Genomic DNA, 22,812 nt, shown 5'->3' on the forward strand with positions numbered 1-22,812 from the left:
TGTCTTCTCCTGTATAAAGTTCTGTCCGCACGTCGTCGGCCTCCGGGTTTACTTCACCAACGGGTAGGCCCATTGTGTCTGTGCGCCATCTGTGTCTTCCGTTCCCGAGTTCATCTAGGCAACGACGCCAAATGTTTGCCCTCTCGGGTGAATAACTTAAGACATAAAGAACATAACGCAGAATAATGCCGTAGTTATCAGACAAAGTATATCAGATGTTCCATTCATAATCAGTGTCTGTTACAAGTTACATTCCGAAGTATAAAAGGGTACCGAGGGGGTGTGAACGCCAACCGTCGCACCGCAACTTCCACCCCTCGGTTGCCAACTAACCAAAACAATTACACATAATTAACTAATATTATTCCCGTGTACAATAATGCCGCCAACAATGTTCCTTTTACTATTCAGTATTCCTTGCCTGTTGCTTCTTGCCGGTCCATGTGACTCCACCCCAAGACTAAAAACAAATCCAAAAGTTGAATTTTTGTCATTAATAGAACCTACCCAATCTGAATCTATGAGCACAACCAACCTAGGATATTTGCTTCTGCTATAAAGAATGTCAAAGTCAAGTGCCCTTTCACATATCACAACACCCACTTTGTTGCAACCAAATGTTTTGCCTTTGGTGCTTTCATGAAATGGAAAATGTAACTCACAACATAGCTCAATCAAGTCTAGTGGCCTTAGAATAGATAAGGCTTCCCACTACTTGCCTTACCTTTTGAGTTTGTTTTGACTGAAAGCTTCAACCCTTTCTCAATAGCTGTAGACAAAATTTTGCAATCATCATTCTAAACTTGTCAAGCAAACTCCTAGCACATTTAGATTGAGAAATAAAAATACCACCACCTGTTTTCCAAACTTCTACACCTAGGCAATAATGTAGAAGACCTATGTCAGTCATGTCAAATGCCTTACTCAAATTACATTTGAATTATCAATCAAATGTGCCTCACTACTTGTAAACATGATATCATCTATATAAAGGACTAGTAGAATAATCTCATTAGCTATGCTTTTGATGTACAAATTTCGATATGAAGGACTTCTCTAAAATCCTTGTTGAACCAAATGCCTATCAGTTTTAATGTACCATTCCCTGGGCACCTACTTCAAGCCACATAGAGCTTTAATCAATCAGCATGCCTAGTGCTCCTTACATGCAACCTAAAAACCCTAAGGCGGAGTCATGTACACTTCTTCCTGTTGTCCTCATTTTTGTAAATCAAAATTGAGAGCAACCCCTTTGAATTTTTGTTAAAATTCATCTTTTAGTCTTTTGGCACACTTCCCAAGGTTGAAGTTCATTTCAAATCTTGCCTATTTTGGGTGTGTGCCTCTTTTCGATCTTTCTTGGTTAGTTTTCTTTTGTTTTTAGTCTTCTTTTTTGCACTTTTTGTGCAAAGTCGGGTTTCAGGCATAGCATTGCAAGTTGGGGGTTTTCTTAGTTGCATTACAAGTGAAAACATCACTTGTAGTCAGGGGTTAGAAACCTAGCTACAAGTATATGGTATTATTTCCAAGTTTTTTTTTGTTTTTTTTAACTTATAATTGAGTTTGTGAACCTCGATTACAAGTCTTTAGGTGCTTTTTCTTTTTAAGTCACTTGTAGTCGGGGGTTAGACACCCGACTACAAGTTTGTCATTTTGGTTTTATTTGCACTTGTAGTGCTTGTGGCAAAACCCGACTTTCCCTCTCTCTCAGCATGACTTCAAATTTTCGGCGCTTTCTTTGGGAGCATTCAAGGCGATAAGGATTTGGAATAGGAGTCTTTTCATTGCATCTTTTTAAGTCTCCTCTTGAGGTTTTTCTTGTGCTATTTCAAGCTTCTTTCATCTTGGGATTGTGGCGATTTTGCATAAGGGTTTCCTTAGCTGTTTCAAGAGTTTTTATTGGTAGGTATTTCTATCTTTCTCCGTTTTTGTTCATGCTTTTGTAGATGTAAAGAAAATCACTCTTATGGTTTTTCATGTATGAATATGATATTTGAGAGCTTGTCTCTTGCAAAATCGAGTTTTTGAGAGTCCTTTATGCCTTGCGTGTTCATCTCATCTCATATCCGTCTTTCTATTTTTGCAAGTCATGTCTTGTTTATGCATCTTGTGGTTTTCATATCAATCTTCCCTAAAAGTTTGTGGTCAGATTTTGCCAAGCCAAGTGACAAATATGTGAGTTCAAGTTCGCCTTTGAGTCTTTCTAAATCCGATGTTTGAATAACTCATGACTAACAAGTCATTGGTCATCAAGGAACTCATCAAAGATGTTCAGGTTACACTCGAAATGAGTAATGAAGTTGAAGAGGACATTCTCTCCAATTTTGACAAAGTATCTTGCAAAATCCTAAGTCATGATGGAGAGCTGCTCACTGAAAATATGATCCTGGAGGACTTAGTGACAAGCCTTCGTCAAGAGTTAGAGTCGGAGCAGTTTGTTGTAGCTTCGATTCACAAGTTTGTGAATTACCAGGTGTTCTTTGATAAAATGCAAACCACTCTCGAAGAACACAGAAAAGCAACAATGAGGTATTTTGATGTCATCATCAAGACTGTCGCGGTTGCCAGAAATGCAGTAGGTCCAGATCCGGATGAATTGTAGAGATCCATTAGGAATTTCCACTCTTTTAGGGTTGGGAATGTAAAGGAATAAAAAGTATCTCATGACACTTACTTTTTGTTTTATGTTTTTTTGTTTTTGACAAGTTACATGTAAAGACAAATTTTGGAATTGCAAGTGTTACTTTTACTTGCATTCTTGTAAAATGTAATTACATGTAAAGCAACTACAAGTTGAGTTAGATTAGGACTGTAGTTGGAATAAGTCATGGTGGTTGAGAGAATTTCTCAAGTTAGTTAGGATCCTCCCATCTTTTTCTCAAAGCCCCTCTCCTATATATATTCGAGGGTGCTCTATGTAATTTTTATCTTTTTGCAAGCAAGTAAATTCTGCAGGATTTCATATTCATAAAGACTTTGAGCTTTATAGTTGTAAGTTGTCATCTTTTGAGTAATATAAAGAAGTGTGGGATTTCAGACTTTGTGTTGAAATATTGTTTTGTTCCCATTGTGTTCTTGTGTCATTTTGGGATATATCTTCGTGCTTACTTGAGATTGTGGAAGGCTGTTGAAAAAAGCTTCACTCCAAATAATTGCAGACTTTGTGTTGCAGATATTGAGGGTGAAATTAGTTTTAGTTTGCAATTTGAAGTTGAGAAGTGTTGCAAGACTTTGTGCTTGTAATAATTCTCATATAAAGTAGTTTTAGAGTGCATTATATTTGCAGACTTTGCGCTGCTATACACTGCACTTGTTCTTAAAGTTATCATTATAAAAGGGTAGATAGGATTGCGGATATTCAAGACTTTGCGCTTGATATTGTTTTCCCATTCTAGAGGAGGTGACGGAAATCTTTGTGTTTTCAGGAAACTTCATTTCCTCTCTCATTTTGCTTTATAAGTAGTTGTTGTTATTTATTTACAATTGCTATTACTTTTCTATGAAGAGAAAAGAATAAAGTCTTTCTTGAAAGAAAAGGAAAGATTGTTGTCCTACCCATATTAGATTAGATTAGTTAATAGATAGGGGGAGCCTTCCCTAAATTAGGAGAGTATTATATTCACACATTGTGGTTGAAACCACAATTTTGCACATCCTCGCGGGTATACAAAATTTTCAACCAACACTTCCCACAAGTCACCCTTGAGGAAGGCCCTCTATACGTCCATTTGATTGACTTTCTAACCAAATTGTGTTGCCATAGCCAAAACTAGCCAAATAGTGCTCACCTTTGTTTGTAATGTCCAATTACCAAAATCCAATAACTTTACCTAAAAGCATAAATTACATAAATTAGGGTTAGGGTAACTCACCAAACAATATCTTGCTTCATAAAATGAACTCTTATTTGTAGATCCCACACACAAGCCTAGAACATCTATGAATATACATATATATTTATCTCATCATTAGGGTTAGGTGAAATGCATAATTAAACTACTATTAATGCTACAACATATTAGAGTTGGGGAAGAAGATAGGAAGGGCTTTCTTAGAGCCATTTCTACACCAAGCCAAGAGAGGTTGCCTCTTTCAACCCTATTGTTCCACTTGGCAGCTCATGCTAGCTTACCCCTCAAATCCTCTTATCTGATGCTCACAAGTCTTAAGTTTAGGAAGAGATTGTACCTGGGTTAGATGACTCCTCAAGGTAAGGGCCCTCAAGGTCCTAGATGCCACTTTGGGTCATTCTAGAATGGCCTACTTACGAGTCACTCAATCACCCCTCCATTACAACTCATAACCCTTCCCTCTCAACTAAGCATCTCTATAAACACTCTTAGTCATCTTTGGAAAATACACAGCATACATTCATAATAAATGGAGCATGTTTTAATATAGACATATCTGAATCATATTTAACTATCCTAAGACAATCATTCATGATTAGATTGCATAATTACTTGCTAATCCAATGATAAAGGCTGATTCTTCATGTTATATTTGAAGTATTATTGCTGAGATAAATAAGAATAATATGGCAGTCATATGTAAATTGAATGATACTTAAGTTAGGAAAATCAGATAACCATGAAATGATACAGTGATATAAGTCTTATCAGCAATAAATCTTTGAAGATAATTTCCTGATTGTAGCTTACCCAAAGGTGTCCAAAGTCCAATCTATGTGGCCTGATCCAATGGGATATGCTGACAATATAGCCCGCTGACTCTGTGTGTTTTCCTTTTTGTCTGATCGTAATTAATCTTATTGCCCTTTTCTGTTCAATGATAATGCTCAGATCAGATCCTACAAATTCTCTGCTTTATTTCCTGACTTGCTTCTTCACTTCATGTGTGGTCTGCGATTTCTACTCCTTTATTTCTTCACTTGATGATCGATGCTGCTGTTCCTGATCTGACTATGTGAGCTTACAGCAATAGTGGTGCTCCCTCTAATATTGATCCTGAAGTATAGACAACAGGTTCTTGACACTTAAGCCAAAAATGCTCAATCAAGCTATCCAAATAGTATATGTTTTCTGAGATAAAAGATTTGATGATTGTCCCCTTCATCTTATACCTTGCATGTTGGAATGGTTCGTTCAAAAAGGACATGTCTTTCCTTAATTATACCTTCCCATAATTAGATTGCATCTCTTCATAACAAGGTAAATCGATTCCTTGACTTAATCACACTCTTTCTCTAATTAGTGATTGCTAGCAACTTTAATTAATCTTCCTTAAAGGTGGCGACTCTAGTATTTCTTAAGCCATTAACATCTTTATTGTTGTTAAATTAGTTGTTACCGCTGCTATTAATAATGGTTCGTAATTACAAATTTGTATATTATCGACTAATCATTATGAACTAAGTCTCTTTATGAACCTTATGCCATGATCATATGTCTTCCCTTAGTCGATATCCTTGAGTCTGCATATGTGATCGATCTTCATAGATCTTCCTCAGCGATAATATTATTGGGCTCGATTCCATGATTGTCTAAGTCTTCCTTCTTGCTCATACTGTTTCCTTTCCATGAACGAACCAAGCTCCTCTATAGTGCAAGAATTAATTCGAACCTCCATAATGTTTGATGTTTATATTAGCCATCGTAAAGGTATTGCAGTAACATATATATCACCGACATTCTAATGCCCAATATTTTGCAGCTTTGTCATTTGTCGCAGAAACCATATGATTTGCTCCATATATTCTTTTGACCGGTCCATGATAACAATATATATATTACAATTGAGTCCATTCTAAACAGTGTCTAAGCAGAAAGCTACTTTGTGAATCTCCTTAGAGTGCTCAACCAATAAAAAAGCCTCTTCCCTCTGCAAGGATTGCATATGGAGATCTCCACCACGATAATACAAGGCCCGTTATGTCTTTCATCATGATCGCTGTCTATATGATTATTGCTATTATCAGCAATGCTTAATATTAATATTGTAACACTAACAATTGATTGATTGTATTGATGGTGTAATTAATATGGATAGCCTTCATATATGAAGGGTATATATAAGAGTATGATTGTGATATATCATTCACCTCTTTGGCATACATCCTCGATAATAACATGATTGTAATTGCTGCATATGATACTCCATGAATTGCTGTTTTCTTCTTATAGAGTCATTACATTGTGATAATCCCTGTCGGCTATATGAGTTGTTGTCTTAATAAGGTTGACTCCTTAACATTTCAATATTAGTAGTTCTTCGAGTATGGTGGGCTAGCACAGTCCGAAGTTGTTCTTTTATCACTAGACAACGTTCTACTCTTCAAATCGTTGTCATTAAGGACTCAGTCATTGTTCTACTGATCACTAGCTGTCTTGGTAAAATCCTGCCTTACTTGAAATACCCATTATGGATTATTGCACATAACAAATTATTCATATTCTTTAATTGCTTCTTATCTGCACTTTTATCGTCCTTTCTCATCCTTGCTTTATTAAGTCTTCCATTTGCTATCTATAAACATAGTTATCTTTCCTTATGCGATCACCTATATTCTTCATTGTCCTTTGTTGTATGGCCTTTGAATGCTAATATCATTTATAAAGATAAGACAAGAAGCTTTCTCAAGACTATTGCCATATATCAGAAATACTGAAGACATACCTATCTAATTATTGTTTTTGCTATTAGTCTGCCCTGCTTGGACCGCACCATGTTTGGTATTAAAATTGGGGACAAGACATTGTTCTAGGAGCAAAGATCTCCTCATAGTCAACACTCTTTGAGAGAACCCTTTCTGACCAACCATGCTTTGTACTTGCCAAGTGTACCAACAGGTTTGTACTTGACTTTGTACACCCATTTGCAGCCAATGTTTGTCTTCCTAGTGGAAGATCTGAAAGAGCCCAACTCTTATTTTTCATAACATTCTTATGTTTGATTTCCATGGCCTTTTCTCATTCAAGTTTGCCTTTTTCCTCTACAAATTCATAGAGCTCATACACTCCCTAAAGATTGGCCATAAGAGTGAAGTTAACTATGTTCTTGCTCTTGCCTTTAGATGATCTAGCCTCAATCATTACATCATCCCGAACATCACCAATAGTGATTTCCCATCCCTCAGGACTCTTTTTAGAAACCTCTTCATCCAAATCAGCATTGTCATCATGACTTGGGCTATCTATTTCTATTGCATCTAGTTGCTGATCCAAGTTCTCAAGAATATCTTTTGAAACTAGTACTTGCCTGGGAGACTACACATGTTCAGAATCCTCAAAGTCACCCCTAAGCTTGATAGACTGTGCTTCAATAAGCTTGATGTCAGTAGAGAATTAGAAGGGCCCGACTTCTTCATCGATCACAACATCCTTGCTGAAAGTTAAGCAATTAGTGTCAACATTAATGAGCCTGTAGGATTTATGATTGTCATTGTACCCTATAAGCATCAACTTCTAGCTCTTCGAGTCCAATTTGGTTCTCTTTGCATCTGAAATAAAAACAGATACAGTAGAACTAAAGACCTTAAGATGGGTCACTTTTGGTTTCCTCCCACACCAAGCTTCCTCTAGGATCAAATGCTTCACTACCTATGTCGAACACCTGTTGAGAAGATAAATTGTAGTGTAAACTACCTCAACAAAACTTCTTGGGAACACTCCTATTCTCCAACATACACCAGACCATCTCCCTAATAGTACAATTCCTTCTCTCACCTACTCCATTCTGCTGTGGAGTATAGGGTGTTGTGTATTGCCTCTTGATTTTGTTTCTAGCACAAAAGTTATTGAATCTGTTTGAAAAGAATTAACCTCCATTATCAAATCAAAGAGTTACAATGTCACATCCTGACTCTTTCTCTATTCATGATTTTAACTTTTGAAATTCCTTAAACACGTCTAATTTTGACTTCAAAAAACACCCACATTTTTTAACTAAAAACATCAACAAACAAGAGAAAATACATGGCACCAATGACCAATGCCATATTTATTGGTCCACAAAAATTTGCATGAACAGCTATAGGATTCACGAGGCTCTCCAAGCCTATTTGTTTGGAAAAAGAATTTTGTGTTGCTTCCTTGTTTGGCAAGCTCTACAAGCAACCTGTATTTGTTGTTGTACATAAGGTAAACCCTCTACCAAATTCTCTCACACCAACTAAGAGAGGTAAGTTAAGTTGAGGTTCCCATACCATTGATGCCATAGTGTACTGGTATCTGATGCACTCTTGGCTACCAATGCACGCTCCTAAACCTCTTTAATATCAACAAGTCGATACCAACCATGATCTTCAATACCTACAACAATGGATTTCTTAGATTCCTTGTTCACAGTATCGCAATTGTGTTCACTAAATATGACATCCAAATTGGGACAATGGTTCATTATCTAACTCACTAATAGTGAACTAAGATCCATTTCCCATACATAGTACACATTGAAGAAAATAAGATTTTTGAATTTTTCCCTCTAGAAGATGTCCACACATTCCCTCTACCAACAATTGTGTACACACCACCATCGAATGTCAATGAATCTAAGAAAGTCATGTACTCTATAAACCAATATTTCATGTGGGTGAAATGTTGACATGCTCCAGAATCAACATACCATGCAAAAGACATTGATTGGTCTGTTGGTCTTTTGGCCATGAAAGAATAGAAGGTCCAATCTTTCTCGGGAAGCTCTACAACATGAGCCTTTGGTGCAAGCCCTCCCAAGTTGGATTTCCTATCACTCAACCTCTTTCTACAATGCATCTTCATATGACCAAGTTTACCACAATAGTGACATGTGATATTTTTTAGATATTTGCCTTTGCCCTTGTCCTTGGCTACAGAGGCATGTTCCACACAACATATCACTGCTGCTACTAAATTGATTCTTCCATTTGTCCTACTACAAGAGCTTGTTGCACAACACTTCAAACTTCAAGTTAACATTGGTAGATGTGATGTTGAGTGTCTCAATGAAATGTTCGTAGGTCCATTGAAAGCTTTTCAACATTATAACCACCATATCTTCTTCCATCTTGCGACCTATGGCCTACAATTGATCGTGTCTTTGATATTCACCAAATGCTCCTACAAAGACATCTTCTCATCCATCATTATTAAGAAAAGCATATTTTAAGGAAGAAGGCCCTACCTTTATCTGAAATTTCATGTAAATCTCACAAGCTCTTCCAAATCTCAGCAAAGGTTTTGTATGTCTGAACCTCAGCAAGCATTTCATCTATAACTGATAACTTCATCAGCATGATAGCTTCTTGATCACACTCAACAAACTTGTCTTGGTCTTTACCTAGAATGAAGCCATCCTCCCCAAAATTTGAGATTATGTAAAACATCAAGAAACCCTTTTGTTGTTTGAAATAAGACCAAAAAAATTTTGGTAAACTTTGTGAAACACCCACTACCTTGAAAGATCGCAAAAATTATTAAAAAAAATAGAAAACCCTAGGTAGCAAACAACACCCACAATTTTTGCAAAAAAAAAAAGTTTTAAAAATGGCAAACCTTATGCCTTGGCCATGGACATAAAACTAATGAAAATTTTGAGGCGAACTTCGCTAACGTTTGGAAACCCTAGCCAGCTCCAAAGACCCATGATTTGTTTTTTAAAATCACCATAAATCTCTTCACGAATACCATTGTGCGCCAAAAACATGTCGAGCAGGTCTATGAATCACCAAAAAAACCCATGATTTTTCAATTGCAGAAGACCCTAGCAGCTGCAATTTCTACCCAAAAAATGGTATGATTTTCAACCAAAGAACACCCATGGCTTTGCACAAAAAAGTGATGTGATTTTCATGAGAAAATATGACACGATTTGCTCCCAAAATTGGCACAATCAGCAAACAAAAATAAAAGTTGCAATTTTTAGCCATAAAAAATCCACGATTTCCACTTAAAATGGCACAATTTTCCTGAACCGTGTCGTGCAAAATTTCTGGCCTTAACAATTTTGTACAAACTCTTTTGGATCTTTTTGTGTCACATACATGGGATTCATCACTACTGACAACAATCCATAGAACTCCACGTGTTCTTAGATCCTGAAACTTGACTTGGGCTCTAATACCATATTATGAAAAGTTGAACATAAAATGATTACCAAGATATTCAATATCAATAAAGAAGCAAAAGACTCCTAAATAAGAATTACAAAAGATCTATCCACAAAGGATAAGATCCAAAACTAATAAAGCAAATAAAAAATTAACTAAAATAATAAAAGAATATTCCTAAAGTCTATCCTAAAGACTTAATTGACCATTATAAACTAAATATTACTTTAATACCTCCACCTTTTGCGCTTTCGTATGCACAAAAATTTGTTGTAGTACAAGAATATTCTAAAAATTTCATAATTCCACAAATTTTGGAAAGGCGGGGAGGGTTTTGGGATGGCGGGCTAAGGATGTAAATTTAGAGATGGCGGTGCACACAATATATAGTAATAATAAGTATTTCAATATAATTAATAATGAATTATAATGTATAATATATGATATTTATTTATTTTTATTTTTATGAGTAAATTATGGTCTTACAGATCATTCCCTTTATATTATATTTAACAATAAAAACTACTCATTTTAGTTTTTTAGCAGTTATGGATTATAACAAAAACCCAAAAAACATGTAAAATGGTGCAAGATTACAAAAAATACCTGATAAAGAGGGTAGATATTCTAAGGCTGGAGCACTTAGAGTGGATCTAGAGACCGATGTGCATGGAGGCTCCTCCGCACTAGGGCACAACAGATCGTTGGGTGGAGGAGGTCATGCCTCCTCCACATGGTTGGTTCTTGGGTGTAAGTGCCCCGTGTTCCTAGTAGATTATCCTATCATTATTGCCTTCAATTGCCTTGTGTTTTGCCTATGTGATATGCTTGGCGGGAATGTTGCTTGGTCTTCTACGTTTGTACTTTGACAGACACTAGATTCTAGAGGAAAGATGGACAACGGTATAGACCCCCCGTCGGCCCTACAAATGGGCAAAATGAGGTTAATTTGGTTCAAACTACGTCAAAACAATTCACCTAATTGCCAAAGTCCATCTTGATTTACAATTCCCACATTAGCTATTAGAGTCTCCAAGGGATTTCTAAGCCACGAGATGCACTAACAGATTCCAACAACATATTTATCTTCATTTGCCCCATAGCCTCCCCATCCTTAATGCAATGGCCCCACTTTGAAATAGAATTTAATGGTAAATAATAATAAAATTAAAATTCAAAAGAAGAAAAATAAAATTAAAATTAATATATAAAAGAATATTGTAATGTCCCCTACTAGGTTTAGTCTTGTTTTAACCATAATTAATCCATATCAATGTACTTATGATTAAAACCAAATTGATTAGGAGACAAAACTATTTTAAACATTACATTTTTTTAAGAGACTGATAGTCATAACAAAGAAACATAACCTTCTAGTTGATATCAAATTGATAATTCCATCTGATTTATAATCTTATATTTACTTACTCATTCAATTTCTATATATATATATATATTTATATAAGTATATTTATTATTTGTTATTTATTTTCAATTAACATTAATATATATATTCAACTAGAGAACATCCCTTATAAAATATTATAATAGTTACAACCATTATATTATTCTCCATAATTATATTATTACTTATTTTAAATAGTATTGTAATATACATTGTAATTCAGAGCAGTTCTTATAAACTATGATAATAATTATAATATTATTATTATTATAATTATATTATTATTTTTATCTAAATTTATACCATTATTAATTCTGCGTAAGAATGTTATGGGATTTCATATATTAACATTCATATTAGGTTATGTTAGCAGTGTTAATATTAACAAAGTCAGATTTATTATTAGTGTTAATTATATTCTTAATACCAAGCAGAATTAACAGTCCCATATATTCATACTTATCAGTCCGTATAGCTGCTGCATTAATAGTATTATATTTTATTAATAGTATGATATTATGTTAACAGCATCATAATGTCCTTCAGTTGAATTGATGTTAAGCAGTCTTAATTACTTATCGTTATTTATAACCATTGCTTCCTTCATCAATCAAAACGTTACCATCATTATATATCCTATTTCTAACCGTGATAATCTTTTTCTCCTCTAAAGGAGTCAACGAATCCGTGTCATGAATTACCTTAAGGTTTGTTGTTAGCAGGCATACGTTGTAACTCCTATTACTTATATTGCCCGTGTTGTTGGTCAACTATCATATGACTATGTAAGTCGGCTTCAAAAATCATCTGATCAATGTTGCTAAGGCTTTTGTAGCAGTGTTGATTTCACGCTTTGTTTTATTGATGTTTCTTCAAGTATATATTATTCTCCTTATGATAGATTCACACCCTTCATAATGATCGATTCCCCCTTTTTTTTTTAATCCCTCTCTTATACCATCCAAGAGAGGTATTTGTTCCTTTACAAGACATACCTCTTCAAAAACTCTTCATTACACCTCTCTTTCGATAATTAGAGATCGCTGTCTTATGGGTTTCATAATGCATCCCTCCGCATAGTGTTTGGTTGCCATTTCCCTAACATATACGAATAGCATAGATCACCCCCTTTTTGGATAGTCTACAATGGTTATAGTCCTTTTGAAACTTATTATCCATTTCTTAATCGTCTCCTCATATAATTGTCTCGCTGCCTATTACTAATTACTATGCCAGGAGTATTTTAAGAACAATAGTAGAATTATGAAATGTAAACAATAATATTATTAATAATATAATATTATAACATTGTTTTAATAATAATATTTTTATTAATATGTAATGCTTATAATGATAATATTGTTTTCCTCTATTTGAATATTTTCAGAATATTATTATTAATGAATACTAATTAAATAATGGTATCTAATAAATAAACAACTATTTAATAATTTCAATTAATCTTTCATTAATAAATATTAAATTAATAATAATTATTTAATTCAGGTTTTATATTCGCTCTTCTTAAGTGTGGTTTAAGGAGAGCATAAATAATTTATATTGTATATCGGTTCTATTAATGGCATTGTATTAATACGATATTATTCCAAATAATACTTATAATGTATTTTGACAATTCATGTTCATATTTTATATTTATTAAATAACACATTATATGGTAAGTGTACTATATTCAATTTATCTATTTTATGTTTTAATAGTATTTTATGGTAAAACTTCTTTAATAGTTAATATAATATTAATAATTGAAATATGAACGTTACATTAAAATAAAACAATAATAATAAATAATAATCATAACAAATAATAAACATTAATAATCATATATTAGAGGAGAATCGTGAAGTCTCATAAATGAGACGATTTTCCAATATCATTAAATGTTAATTAATAAATGTTTTAATTATCGTATTTATTTAATCCAATGTCCAAAGAGGGGTTATGACAAATATAATTAATTTTAATTAAAATTTAATTAAGTTATTGAATGGTCAAAAGAAATGGAATGAAAAGTTGCAACTCCCTCAAACATGAGATATAAGAAGGGAGAAGAGAACCTCATTTGAAGGGGGATAATTTGGGAATCATAAGTGTAGATCTGATTTAAATAAGAAGTGCAGGTCTGATCATGAAAGGTTGTGTCCCTTTCAAAGGGCAGAAATAATGAGGAGTTGCACCCTTTGAAAGGGTGTGTCTCTTGCCAAAGGGTATACATGATGAAGAGGTGTAACCTCTCCTTCACATTGAGAGATATAAAGAAAAGGAATCAAAGCATCCAGTGACATCACCATGGATCAGATCAGATCAGAATTGTTATTAAGTAATAGGCAGTCACATCCTTGTTCTTGGTGGTATGCATGGGGATGTGTTTAATATGTATGCTTAATATATGAAACCTGATAATGTTCTTATGCAGAATGTAATAGTTATATTAATACAGACTGCAATATGTATGACATTTATACTTAATTTCATATATATTCATAATACATGAGAAGTTAGTATACTTATAGTCTAGTTCTTGTTGCTACTGTCAGTATCTAAGAAGAAGAGACTGAATTGTTTCCAGAGAGGGGTGGTCTAAATTCAATCAATAGGATGATTCCCAAGATAGGGTAAGGTTCAGCATCCCGTAAATTTTGAGGGCATGGTCCCAAGATAGGATAAGGGCTTGGATCCATAAATTTTGAGGAAGCCTATTGTATTTTGGTCTCTAAGCGCTTTGGTAACAAAGGCATCCTCTTCTTCCTTAGAACTGAAGTAGTAACAAAGGTTGACACTTGCATTAAATTAATTATCTAGTATGGTAGATGAACAATTTACTTATTAATAATTGATAAATTAATTGAACTATGGAATATCACAGATTTGATTCATGTTAAGATAGATTTGTCTCCTAATCAATTTAGTTTAAGTCACAAGTATATTGAAATAGATTAATTATGGTTAAAACAAGCCTAAACCTAGTAGGGGACATTACACTTAATGAGCAGTTCCTTGTTAGTTATCCTTCTTTTTCAACTATGTTGACCTCGCTAGTTATCTATGAGTCATATTTGAAGTGGGCTATTTGTTGGCGGCAATATTGTACACGGAAATAAAACTAGTTAATTAAGTTGTAATTGTGTTGGTTAGTTGGCAGCCGAGGGGTGGTAGTTGCAGTGCGACAGTTGGCACTCTCACCCCCTCAGCATCTTTATATACTTCCGAATGTAACTTGTGGACAACAACGACGACTTATGAATGGAATAACATCTGATATATTGCATCTGGTATCTATGGCATTATTATTATGCATTATGTGTTTTATCTGTGTGCTTTAAGTTATTCACCCGAGAGGGCAAACACTATTTTCTATTATTGCCAATTCTTTTTCTTTAGATGTTTCCTTATTTCTATTTTCCTATTGATCTCCATTCTCCTTTTCCTTGGGAGAAGGAAAGTTCTTGATATCATTTTTTATTCCAAATAGATCCAATGTATTATCAAAGGCTCGCTAGTTACCCATCAATCATATTTGAAGCAGGCTATTTTCTATTATTGCCAATTCTTTTTCTTTGAATGTTTCCTTATTTATATTTTCCTATTGATCTCCATTCTCCTTGTCCTTGGGGGAAGGAAATTTCTTGATATCATTTTTTATTCCAAATAGATCCAATGTAATATCAAAGGCATTGATTTTCTAGGAATTCCATGGATGATCCTCACAAGGTATATGTAGGAGTTGATTGCTGACTCCTCAACAACCCCAAGAACCCTATAAGACCAAAATAACTTCCACAAGAGAGAGAGAATGGCAACAATAGCTTGCTTCATTATGAATCAAGAATGGGCATGAAAATGTACATGAGAGGCCTTGCTTATAAAGGTAAGGTGAGAGATAGCATTAGAAAGGATTGTGACATGTCTTAATCCTATACAATAAGACAACTAAAGTGGGGACCTAGGTAGCTAAAAGCAGTTGTCAAAAGATAAGATGAGATCATGTGACAACTAACCACTCTTCTAGGACACCTAGGACCTAAGTAAACCAATGTTCCACGGAGTTTCCTGACTAGGGGACATGGGGATGCAGGGACGGGTTTCGGGGACGAGGGGACCAAGGGCCTAAATTTGGGGACGGCAAAGAGACAGTGGGGGGACGGTGGCGGAGTGGTGGTGGGGGGAGGTGGTGCTGATATAAAAAATAGAGGTGAATTGAAATTTTCAAGGCAAAATCTGCAATATAACATCTCTATGAGTGCCCCATGAAAGGCCAACTAGTTTTCACAAAGTTAAAGGTTGCAATCAATATGTAACGGCAGGTAACATATAGCAAGGGACCCAACAGTGTCCCTGCCAAAGGTGGCGAAGGTAGCAGAAGTGGTGGTGTTGTGGGGGGACGTTTCCCCCAAGTCCCCAAGTCTCGGAAACGTCCCCCTACAGGAGACGCAGGTTTTTTTGAGGGGGACGCTTCTCCGTGGAACACCGAAGTAAACTTAAGTCATGAAAATAAGTCCCCTGCTAGGAACTAGCAAAAACACTAGGTACAAGACCTTTACTAAGTCCAAAACCTTATTCCCACCAACAAAATACTCATGTTCTTCCCATACTTCATTTCTATCAAATTATCCTTTGTATTTTGTGGAGTATGTTCTTTGTTCATAGGAGTAGGTTCCTCATTAGGGATTGGTATATCAATCACTTTATTCTTCTTTTCTTTAGATTGTTCCTTTGAATACCCATAACTGGGGAAAAAATTGAGGGCCCCTCAACATCTATTGTTTGGCTTCTTACCTCTTCTTTAGTTTGGGTATTAATTGAGGAAGGAAAATGTTTAGCTTGATTTAGATAAACACATATACACACACATAATCTAAATTTATTTTCTATTGTATTTCACCTAGTAATGTGAAGGTCCCAATGAAATTACTAATGTCCTTTACTATCTTAGGGCTCAAATATTTTAAAGGAAAATTATAAAACCTTATCCACATCAGGGTTGTGTAAATTTTATGTTCCATAGAATAAAAATCCATCTCCCAATCCTTAATTTAGAAGCCTACTCCATCCGTAAGCTAGGGACCTCCATTAAAAAAGTCTCCTTTCTTTTCTTTGGATTCGTATTCAATTTGGAAAAACACTCTACATAAGTTTTAAATTTTAATTGTCTAACCCCAATTTTCCTTTCACCATTTTTGAATGTGTTCCCTTGTAGAGAAAGGATTTGCCCACTTCAAGAAGAAGGTGGTGTTCTATAATGTCCTCTTCTTTTTCATGATCACATGAGAGGCAAGATTAGCCCATTTCCACATTCCCATGGGTTGATTTGGTGCTTGGGAATGTGTTTTTGGCTTAAGGAGATTTTATGAAGGATTATTTTGATCATCTATGAAAATTTATTTTATAGGTTACTTTATTTAATATGTCAACTTTATAAAGCAACTTTATAAAATAAGTTTATATTTTAAAAGTGAGTGGGGGGAAAGTCAATGAAGTGAGATTATTATGATTTCTCCTTGCTAGCCTTTGGTGGTCCCCATATTTGGAGTCCGAATATATTTTTCTTATCAAATTTTATGCTTGGGATTTTGGGATTGAAGCCTTTGCACCCTTTTATCATTGATGGGGTTCACATTTTGATCATTATGTGATATTATTTTCATGAAAACGGAGTTTGGTGACTTTCTTCTTCAAGGACAAAACCCCTTTGGGATGTGCAAAGATTGGACAAAAGCCTAATCTTCTGGATGAGGCCGATTCACTCACAATTCGTGCTGTGCTAATTGCAGAAGTATGGTTCAATATTAAAGTCTAACAGCAGTGCTGGAGATATTTGTATATACAATTTATTGGGGTCCTCTTCTGAAATTTGAGTGGCAGCCATAGCAGATTTCATACTGATTCCAAGGCAAAGCACTGGTCACGTGAGGAACTCCAACAATCACAGTTCATCGCCTTGGACGAATTCCATATGTATTTGGTCGTGGAGGCTATTCATTACGAAGTATTCAGTAGCTACTAATCAGACTGCCATAAAAGCTTGGGTTATGTTTGCAAACCCCGTGGCTTCCTTCCTGTCCAAGTTTCCTTTCGGGTTTAAATATCGAGGTGCTGTGTGTGCTTTTTCTTTGGTAACACTATGCAGTGCAAACAGGTTTCAGTCCCTACAGAAACAGTGAAATGAAACGGCTCCTATCAGAGACCTCTTATTCACATGAATAGAAGCATGGAATTAAGGCTGCGTGATAAGCTCTAAAACTCTCTGTCTGAAAATATTTCCAGAATTATATGTTACTTTGTGCTCTGTATAAAACATAAATTCATGTGTAGATATAAAGGGCGTGCTTGTTGATATTTTGGTAAAAATCATAAGTATGGTATGTTCTTTCAGCACTGGTGAACCTTGTTTCTATTAAAAGCATTTGTTTATATTTTGGCATTGAAGACAAACAACACACAAACACAAAAATCAGAAAATCAGAAATCAGAATTCAGACCATTAAATAGCCAGGTGTGTGACAAAATTTCTCATAATCAAAATCAATAACAAAACAAACAAAAAATCTATATCAGTTTTGGTAAGGATTCTTACATGTTCTTCAAATGCAATTTTGATTTTCCCAATTCCAACTTATTTTGAGTTGTTAATGCCCTATGATTTTCCTCCTTGACTATTTGACTTCCTAATGGTATTCAATTTTCCCTTGTGACAAAAGATGGTAGCACCTTTTTTCTTCATCCCTAATTGTATTTTCTTGCCACATTTCGTATTGAGGATGAGACTGATTTGATTGTAGGTTATTTCCCTAATTCATTGGTCCCTATTTTCTTGTGGTTTTTAGAAAATAACTTCTTGCCTACTATAACCCAGCGGCAGGGATAAAAGCATACTACCACACAGAGTCATTTTTATTTCCCCCTACCAAAACAATCGCCTTTCTTTTATTCTACCTCTGTTTTTCCTGCTCCTTTCTTCTTCCTTCTTCCTTCTTCCTATATTCATCTCACATTGTCCAATGAATCAGCCCGAAATTTCTTGCTTGTTTTGTGTTTCTACTAGTATTCATTTAATTAGAACTTAAATATTCTATTTCAATTTTTTTATTAATTACTCATTGATCTTTGGATAATATATAATATTTATTTTTATATATATTAAGAGGGTATTTTTAGCCTTGTGGACATATATTCTTTTCTGTTCTATATTATTAGTTATAAGAAATTTAAAATTTTGATTCATAATTTAAAATTTAATATATCTTATGACTCCTTGTCTCAATAAAATTATATATGGACAAAAGGATCCTCATACTATAATAAAGCATCATTTCATCAGCATTGTATCTTGTTTCCAGCTGCTACAGTTGAAATAAATTCAATTTCAGGGGTTTCGTATTGCTGTTATAGTTAATTGTGAGTATATTTGGCAGCCTAAGTTTTATATCACTCATAATCAACAATTGTATTTCATGTATCTTGACTTAAACAATTCAAATTTTCCAATAATTGATGTACGTGATGTTGTTTGTCAATATTTGAGGGTTTGATATGAAGATTCCAGCTTGTAGTTGTCGTCAACATAAATTTCCACTTTCAGTTTTGTTGTTACAGTCTATGCTCCTTGGGGATGTGTCCTCTTCCCTAAATGCCCCCATCCCCTATAGGGATTATTCTGGGGATGCTGGGAAGGGCACGACACGTCCCCTCCCCATACCCCTTTTTCTACAAAATCAAGAAACGTAAAAAAGAAGGGGACAGCTAGTTGTCCCCAAGACAGCTTGCGAATGTCCAAACTGTTCCAGGGATGGCTAGCTGTCCCTTGACGTGACCAAGCACTTTTTTTGTCTTTAAAACAAAACACAATTTCGATTCAAAAAAGGGGATGAGTGGGGTCATGAAGGTTAGTGTGGTTTTGAAGGTCTTCATTTGGGCTTGGTGCTACCTCTTGACCCGGTTGGGGGTGTTTCCCCTAGACCAATGATTAATCATGATCACAAAATCTACAAAATGAAAATACATATCCCCTGTTGCAGATCTCTACATCTTCACAATCAAAGTCACAACCAAGGATTAAATTGTACATTGGACAACTTGTTCAGTATACAAGGACTATCACAAACAAAGTCAGCATGCTATAGTCATTATACTGCTGAATACAAGTTACATCATGGTCGATAAGAAATGCCACTTTCATATTGCAAAACTGTATCAATCATGCTCTGTACAAACAACTCCTAGAATAATCCCATCTATTAGTATCCCAAATGAGGTCAAACTAGAATATAACCAATTATCATTTTACTTAATTTTTCCTCTTTGTTAATGAGTTTGACAACATAACATGTAGTTTTGAAAGTGTCATGAAAACATCAATAATATATCCCACATGAATATACACATGCACAACAACCAGGCATGTCTTTGTTAACTCTGCTAATATATATATATAAAGAACATCATGATTCCTATTCAATTACCCGTGCTCACAAAGGTTCTTTAATGTCTATGATGAATGCCTTATCTATCTTACAATAAGAATATTTGAAATTTCCCTATGTTATCATTTTACTTAACTGTTTTTGTTTGTTAATGAGTTTGAGTACATAATGTGTAGTCTTGAAGGCTTCAGGGAAAATTCAATAATAAATCCCACCTAAATGTACACACCAGCCAGGCATGTCTTTATTAACTCGTGCTTATATATATATATATATTGAGAGAGAGAGAGAGAGAGAGAGAGAGAGAGACATAATTCTTATTCATTTACCCATGTTCACAGAGGTTCTATAATGTCTATGATGAATAATTGATCATTGTTATCATATGAATATTTGAATTTCCTTATATTTAAATTTTTCCCTTGATTTTTAATAGTCGTCCTCTAAAAAATGGCCTTGCAGAAATCCATCTCAGAAACACATCCACCCATTCCCTATTGCCCCAATCCCAAAAACTTGGAGGTGCATAGGTTACAATTCATTTTGTTTCAAATAAATCAGATATTTCCAAAAATTCTAAAAGGGGGGCATTACATGATCCCTCAGCATGCTTAATAAAATCTCATTGCGGTAGCATAGCTTACACATTCACAAGGGATAGAACTTTCTGCTCTGCAAAACAGTAGACCTTTGCAACAGGGCTGCCGGATTCATTTTTTCAAAAGTTGAGAATCATAAAATATAGTTATACTTGGATTGTCTGCATACTGCATACATCAGATCAATGTTCAATTATTTTTGGACCTATCTACATAAAGGATTCACCATTACGCCATTACCAAGTGAGAAACTATAATCATAAGAGATCATAAGATGTTATATTGTTTCCTACAATAGTATAAACTATCATTCAAATAGAAGATGTATTGAATTTATAACAAATCAAGAAAAAGTTGAGACTGGAATGTCATACCTTCTTGTACTAATATTCTATTTACACAAACACAAGTTTGTCCAGCATTACGAAATTTAGCTGCCAGCTGTATAGCACAATTAAAGGTATTAAAATGTTAAGAAAAAAATATTACAGAGTCAGTGAACATTAATTAAAATTACAAAACAAAGTACATTAACTTATTATTTATAACTGTAATGCTCCCATTCCACCTATGATGCTTTAAAATTCAAGATCTTCCCCAGAGTTTTCAGAAATTCTATAATTTATATGGTCAACGTTTCCTTAATAAAAGATGAAATATAATGATATAGGAAAATTAAAGTTACGAAACATCAAAACCCAGCAACATCACTAGAAGATTGAAATAGGTAAAGCTGAATACAGAATATCATATTATACATGTTGCGTAATAGTCATCCAAGTAAAGAAGTTAGAAGAAACCAACCGGAATAGCAAGATAATGAAATAAAAACTAACAATGCTGATGAGCAGGTATTAGGATAGTGTTGGTAACTATGTTCCTATAATATCCCTTGCCCAAACTGACTGATTTTGGCTCAAGGAATATTGTCAAACACTTTGTATGCTGTCTTTCTCTATTCTGATTTTTGTATTTCAGATTGTTTGATACACTTTGAAAGTTGCCAAGAAATTTAGGAAGTTCACCAATGATGTTGACAATACCTCTTACAATGAACTAGTATGCGAGTGCAGTTCTTTTTGGTATTTTCAATGCATATACATGAAAACTAGATATGGAATGCATACCTACAGCCAACTGACATTTCGACAAACAACTGGCATGCAACTATTATGCTGATCATATATGCTATTAAAAGGACATTTCGTCAAACAAATGGTATGCAACATATATCTTCTTTATTGAATTCATCCCTAAGTACAATGCTGCTATGGATTTGCCAAGACTAATTGGCTTACAAAATGACTACAGCAATGCCAAATCTGATTTTAAGTTATCACTTACAACAGCAAAATTATATGCCTAAGATTTCAATACTAGCTACTAATAGTTGCAAGAGGAAGCTGATAATAGTGATGCTCGATGATGGAGATGAAAGTTGCAATCGGAATCAAGCACAAATACTATAGCGCGGCACTGTTCACGCGCACTGTTCATGCGCACTGTTCATGGGTACTGTTCATGTGCACTGTAGCAGCAAGAACAAACTTTAAAAAGAACAATTACTAATGGCTGCCAATGAATCTTCAGGTCTGCACTCGATAGTCCTCAATATTCTTCAAACCCTTTCTGTTATTCCTTTACTTTAAGCACAAATAGAACTCCAAAGTGAAGCTCTCCTGAAATGCCAAATTCAGTGGATATTTCACCACCTCAAATGGTTGCAACACTGAAGAATTGACGTTCTCCAATGGCTAACTGAAATCAGAAACCCTTGGCTTCTTCTCCCAATTTCATATCAAATGCAATTGACAATAATCCGATGATAAGAAAGAACCTCTCATGTTAATTTATTCTTTCCTTGTAGGAGCTCACTTACTTTTCTTCCCAATGTGGGATAAAAGATTTTCTTATATTTGCACCTTATAATATTAAAGTGACTTTATTATTATAAGTTACTTTATAACTTTATTATAACATTAAAATATTTAAATAAATCACTTAAGTCACTTAAACTTTAATATCTCTTGAAATACTTGTCAGATTGCTATGCCGTCTGAAATAGGAATCTCTCCTCATAATTCCCCGTGTGACCAAACACACTTTCTAAAAATAGAAAGGGTCCATCTCTATTACCCCTGACTTACTATACATAGTAAGTATGGCAAATGGAGTCCAAATGATATCGAACAAAGGCCAATTCCCTGAATGTTGGAGAAGAAACAATCCTCAGAAGACCCTCTAACCATCCACATTAGCCTACGAGGGTCCAATTATAGGCTAATCATTGGCTAGCATGATGTCACTAGCTAGAAGGGGACA

At 34.7% G+C, this 22,812-nt stretch overlaps 1 protein-coding gene across 2 annotated transcripts in view; it reads right to left on the minus strand.

Moving 5' to 3' along the window:
- LOC131042430 (succinate-semialdehyde dehydrogenase, mitochondrial) overlaps positions 1–22,812 on the minus strand; it is a 290,490-nt gene that overhangs the window by 148,597 nt on the left and 119,081 nt on the right. For both annotated transcript variants that reach the window (XR_009105256.2, XM_057975696.2), the window contains exon 12: positions 20,865–20,931. Coding sequence is in view for 1 of the 2 variants with exons in the window: in XM_057975696.2 (XP_057831679.2) it covers positions 20,865–20,931 (67 nt within the window). In the remaining variant the exon portion in view is untranslated. The remainder of the gene's footprint in view (positions 1–20,864; positions 20,932–22,812) is intronic.

This window comes from Cryptomeria japonica, chromosome 1 (assembly GCF_030272615.1).
Source record: "Cryptomeria japonica chromosome 1, Sugi_1.0, whole genome shotgun sequence".
Classification (NCBI taxonomy): domain Eukaryota; kingdom Viridiplantae; phylum Streptophyta; class Pinopsida; order Cupressales; family Cupressaceae; genus Cryptomeria; species Cryptomeria japonica.